Here is a 5,892-nt window from a genome sequence, read left to right on the forward strand (position 1 = left end):
GATCCATTACGCCCCTAATCTGAGCCCTTATGTCCCCACCACTTTTCAACACAAAGTGACGCCCTTGATGCAGACACACAAAGATTCTTCACATTGCAAACTGGTGTGTGTGTGTGTATGTGTATATGTGTATATATATGTGTGTGTGTGTATATATATATATATATATATATATGTATATATATGTGTATATATATATATATATATATATATATATATATGTATATATGTGTGTATGTATATATATATATATATATATATATATATATATATATATATATATATATATATTATATGTGTGTGTGTATGTATATGTGTATGGTATGTAATAAATGCATTTTATAAATGTACATAATAAATGCATTACTAATTGTGCACCTATTTATTCATTAGTCGGTTAAGTTGGCGCATTCAGCTGCCTCTTGTCTCAACATCTTTTTCTTCTTAATTCTTATATTTTCGGCACCACACATTTCTTTTTCCTCTTTCTTTCTTTTCCCATATTTACCGTCTCTGTTGCACTTGTCACACAACCCTGGGCTGAGTTCAGCCCCGACAAATGTAGCAAACCGGTGTAAAAGGTTTTTGGATTAAACTCGCCCCAGAGGGAAAGTAAACACCTCTCATCGGCACCGTTGAGACAATCATAATTCAGCCAAGTTGGGAGGGGCCGCTCGTATCCCTCCTCAATATTGAAAGTATTAGTTTGGCCCCGAGAGACAGACACACAAGCAGCGTTCCGCAAAAGCTGACCTGTTGGCCAGCGCGGTTGCGGATCATTCAGTAAAACATTAGAAACTGAAAAATGTCAGTATTCAGGGACATTAAATCCGTTTAATAAAAGAAAAGCCATATCAAACTGTAGGCTAATTGGTTGTCCCTTCTCTTGCTTCTCCAAAATCTAAAATTGGAGGATAGAAAATAATATAATAATAAATATCGCCCCTATGCCCAATGACACTTCGAAACACATTCCGACATGGTCTGTTTGTGGAAATTGGACTAAAAACAATTGCATGTGTATGTAAATAAAATTAGTTTTTTCCATATCTAATATAAATGTGTGGTGGTTTTCTACAAACAGGTTGCTCTGTTTTGTAGAAGTACGTCTTGTTTCATGTTAAAACCACAAACCAACCTGAGTGTGATTTCTCTTTAGTTCTGACCTCACTGCTGAGCTGCACAACAAACCAAGGTGAGAAAACTTCTTCTGTCACAGCCACAGGTGTGCAGCCTGCAACACTGAGTGGTTAACAGATAAAAAAGATGTTTACAAACATGTTGCCAGATCTCAACCAACACTGAAAACATGCAGAAAACTTTCATCTATCAGCTCAAATCTGAGTTTAATTCAGTGCCTGAAACTCAGAGATCAGTTCAGCAGGGAAGAATTGAGAAAGTAGGAATATGAGGAATGTGGAGAAAATTAATGCAAATGATCTCTCTAACCACATCTTTCTGTCTCTTCCTCCAGCCTCTCTGACTGTGAGTCCCAGCAGCTCTCAGCTGTTTGAAGGAGAGTCTGTCTCTCTGAGCTGTGAGGAGGACGACAGCTCTGCTGGATGGACGCTGAGGAGGAACACAACCAGAGAAACCAGGACTCAGTGTGATGACTGGGGTGAACCAGCTGGTTCTTCCTGCAACATCAGTTACATTTTCCCAGTAGACAGTGGAGTTTACTGGTGTGAGTCCAGAGAGGGAGCAACCAGTAACACCATCAACATCACTGTCCCTGGTAAGATCAGACTGTGGAGTTAGTGTTGATGAAGCTGTGTGTAAATGATGAAATGCTGTAGTTTGTCTCTGTGTTGAGGTGGACCAGTGATCCTGCAGAGTCCTGTCCTCCCTGTGATGGAGGGACATGATGTCACTCTGCACTGTAAAACAAAGACCCCTCCCTCCAACCTCACAGCTGGTTTCTATAAAGATGGCTCCCTCATCAGGACTGAGCCTACAGGTCACATGACCATCCACCATGTTAACAAGTCTGATGAAGGCCTCTACAAGTGTGACATCAGAGGTCGTGGAGAGTCTCCATCCAGCTGGATCTCTGTCACAGGTGAGGAGGTTACCTTTGATTTCAGGACTTATTTCATCCAGAGATTCACCTGACCAGGTGGGATTCTCTCTACAGGTAAACCTACAACCTCAGCTCTGCCCACCCCGACAACCCCGCCTCCTCCAACACCACCTGCCTCAGCCCCCTTCCAGCTTGTGTTTAGACTGATCTACCACCTGGTGGTGTTCTGTCCATACTGCATCTCCACTGTCCTCATGGTGTCTTTATATCGACACAGGGCCACAGGTAACACTGAATCATTCACTGACCTTACAATCAATCAATCAATCAATTAATAGATCAATCATTACCTTTATTAATTTAGCTGATGCTTACTGATTGATATTTTATTTCTACCCTGCTCTGACTGCAGGAAATGACCTGCCCGCCTCTATGGTGATGACCCCGCCCCCCCAGGCTGATGAGGGATTGGATAATGACTATGATGACATCATCACTGCTGTCACCACAGAGCATCACTTCTGAGCTGATCCAGTGTGTTGTGATTCTTAAATGAAGATAAAATGTTTGCGTCATCAGCAAATAAACCTCAGATTTCATGATACAGACCCCTGGACAAATGGACAAAGCTGTCGAAATGTTTTTGGTCCAAATGAAAGCTCAGGTTCAGGTTCTGGTTTGAGTTTTGTTGTTACTCTTGCTTGTTTGGTTTAGATGTTTTAAAACAGGGTTTTTATTTACTTTAAAAGTTTTCAATAAACTTCACAACAACTTTGTTGTGTTTCTGCCATTTCCTCCTGTGTTTATCACTCCCCGCCTCCTGTGTTCTTGTTTTTTTGTCAGTTGTTCGTTTGTTTCTGTGCTCTGTTTTATTTTTTTTAAGTCGCCCTCGTGCGTCTTTGTGAGTTTTACTTTCTGGTTTGTTTTGGAGCGTCCGGTGTCTTTGTCTAGCTTTGTTTTTCTGTTCAGTCTGGTTAGTCCCATGTGTCTCACCTGTGTTACAGTTACCCTGCCCCCTCTATATAACGGTAGGTTTGTTTGTTCCCTTTTGTCAGATCCTTGTAGCTTGTTGTGCTCTTTCAAATGTGTTCCAGTTTTTAATCTTGCTTGTTTTGTTTGTGGATCTTTGTTGCACTTTTGCCTTCTTTTGATTTTGAATGGCTGTTTTGATTTTGTTTCTTTATGGATTTGTTTGGACTCAGCCACTCTCTACTAGGGGTGGGGGAAATAATTGATTTTTAGATGCATCGCGATGGGGACTTGGACGATTATGGATCGATTCACAAATGTCAATAATATTTGTATTGGATAAGGTCATTAGTAATTTTCACCAATTCTGTCTCTGTGCTATGATGATCTCTAAATCCTGAGTGACAATCCTCAAATAAACTCTTGCTCTGTAGAAAGTCACACAGCTGTTTCGACTGCCTTCTCAAGCATCTTTGGGAGAAATGGAAGGTTAAATATAGGTTTACAGTTTGCTAAAACCCCTCGATCAAAAGCGGAAGAGGTTTAATTACAGCTACTTTAAAGTACTGTGGTACATAACCTGTTGCCAATGTTTGCCTTAACTTGTGAGTTTCTGTGTTACACTACGGGGCTAACGGTACATGGTGAAATCAGAGGTGTTAAACACAACAGATGGAATAAGGACATGTGCTTATGTACAAAATGAAGAAAACGTGGGTTGAATTCAGCAGTGGCCTGCCACAGTCACTCTTACTAGCCATTTTTGCGGATGGCATTCATAAAGTTGCCCCCTAAAAGTCATGAGTCAGGTCAGCAGTCGGGAAGAGAGGTATACATTTGAATAGTTTGTTTTTATAATTGTTTTGTTTTGTTTTTTGTATGGACCTAAAAGTGAAGAAACAAAAAACAGAGCCATAATATTTCCATGAATCAAAAAAAAGTAATTAAAATAACTGTCCAATTTTGTTTCATTTTTTTTGTTTCTCTGTTTGAAGAAATAAACTAAGTAAAGACAGACAGGTGGGTCAGGTGACCCGTAAGTAAAAGTAAATATAACAAAATATATGAATTTCTTGGGGGGACTTTTACAGGCCTGTCGGTCTTGAGAGCCTTTTGGCTTCAAAGTCAATGTTCTGCAGCCATGCCAGAATACAGGGGTGAGGTTGAATGATGATGATGATGAAGGTACAGTGTAAAAACAATGAGCCAGCTGGTGACTATGACTGGGTTTCTAACAAGAACAAACCACATGTCTCTATTTTTCAATTGTCCTTTATTTATTGCCACATGATCATATGTTGTTCATCATATGTTTATAGATGTATATTTGTTTGGTAAATTATATACAAATACCAAGTTAATACATGCTGTCTATAAAAGACTAAATTGGCAAAAGATGTGATTTGTCTCTCAGTAAGTGTCTCCACTGTGCCTCTGCACAACCTGGTCAGTTTTTCAATTTGAGCCTCAACATAAAGTTTATTTCCTGTTAACTATGTGAGAAAACCACGAGAGAACGAGTGACACACAAAGAGGAAGGAGGAGGGTTTTACTTGGTTTGACTGGTGAACGTTAATGTGTTGATCTCAGATGGCCGAGAGTTAAAATGGAGAAATCATCTTTACCGTGGCTGCTAGGTAAGCAAGAATCTACTTAATGTGTGAATGTTTGTCTCCACGTTGTCTCAAAGATTAGGTCTCAAACATTTCTGGTGATTTTGAAAGCAACAGCGAGTTATAGAGTGAACAACATGAATACAAAGACAGAAATCAGCCAAACAGATCGTGTACATGTTAACTGCAACAACAGAGCAGGAATTTCAGTGTTGTTTGATAATATGGCAGCAAAAAGCAACACAAACATTACAGCAAGTGTTCATTGCAATTGTTAACAGTAGTTATTCCTACAGTATATCATAAAATAGAAGAAAGAGGTTGAAAGCATGTAGAAAAGTTTTATACAGAAAGGTATTTACTATCCTGAAGTGCTACAGAAGGAAAAACACACACATGCCAAGCTCGGACCAGAGGATGACTATTTAAAACACAATTATTAAGAATTTAACAAATTAAAATACACAAAAACAAACAAGTTAAAACAGGGTTTATTCATTTATTGGCACCTTAATTGTTTATAAAATTGACAGTGGCAAATACTCCGGGGCCAAAGCTGCTCAGTGTGTTTCCAGAATCCTCCAGTACGCTTTGTTCCACCTGCTGAGCTCCTCCAAGCTCTCAGTCCTCCTTCTGGCCGCCTGATGGTGAGAAACAGTAACCTTAAATGACCGAGTGGTGACAGCAGTCAAGGAGTCAAGGAAACTGCACGCTTCACAGTGCTTGGATCAGTCCTTTGGCTAACTCGGCTAAGCTTGTCTTTATATAAGAATAAACACAACAACCAAATATAAAAGCAAAAAACTAAATAAGTAAACGTGCAAAACTAAAAACAACTCAAAACCCACACAAGACAAGCAACTAGACCAGTAACTATTAAGTCTTTAATTGTAATGTGCCACACAGAGGCAACACAGGAAATGGAGGTCTCTTCTGAGGCTGTCTTTAAATATCCTAAAATCCATCAATCCACCCTACACACAAGGGAAACAGGCTTCAGCTCAGCTATCCAACTCTCTGGAACAAAGTAGATAATGCGTAGGAGAGGCCCCAACGCCATCTTTCACTCCTGCTGCGTCGAAGGTTCCATGTCCTGACTGCTCTGTTTGGGGAAATTGAACTAAATCAAAATTGTATTTCTCCTTAATAAAATACAATTTTTTATTTCCAAAGCTAATATCAATGTGTGGCTGTTGTTCTGTTTTGTAGAAAGTCCAGATGTCTTGTTTCATGTAAAACCTCAAACCAACCTGAGTGTGTTTTCTCTTTAGTTCTGACCTCACTGCTGAG

At 39.6% G+C, this 5,892-nt stretch overlaps 1 protein-coding gene and 1 long non-coding RNA gene across 2 annotated transcripts; both read left to right on the plus strand.

The window, feature by feature from the left end:
* Positions 1–925: 925 nt before the first annotated feature.
* On the plus strand, positions 926–2,153 carry LOC119912296 (Fc receptor-like protein 5). The gene is made up of 2 exons (XM_038731436.1): positions 926–1,735; positions 1,814–2,153. The coding sequence occupies exons 1-2, from the start codon at positions 1,408–1,410 to the stop codon at positions 2,110–2,112; spliced, it is 627 nt and encodes a 208-aa protein (XP_038587364.1). The 5' UTR covers positions 926–1,407; the 3' UTR covers positions 2,113–2,153.
* On the plus strand, positions 2,154–2,788 carry LOC119912318. The gene is made up of 2 exons (XR_005446125.1): positions 2,154–2,305; positions 2,433–2,788. It is a non-coding gene; the product is annotated as an uncharacterized LOC119912318 (long non-coding RNA).
* Positions 2,789–5,892: the final 3,104 nt, after the last annotated feature.

Source organism: Micropterus salmoides, unplaced genomic scaffold, assembly GCF_014851395.1.
Source record: "Micropterus salmoides isolate LMB-PRFRI ecotype aquatic unplaced genomic scaffold, ASM1485139v1 Ms_hic_scaffold_2, whole genome shotgun sequence".
Lineage (NCBI taxonomy): Eukaryota > Metazoa > Chordata > Actinopteri > Centrarchiformes > Centrarchidae > Micropterus > Micropterus salmoides.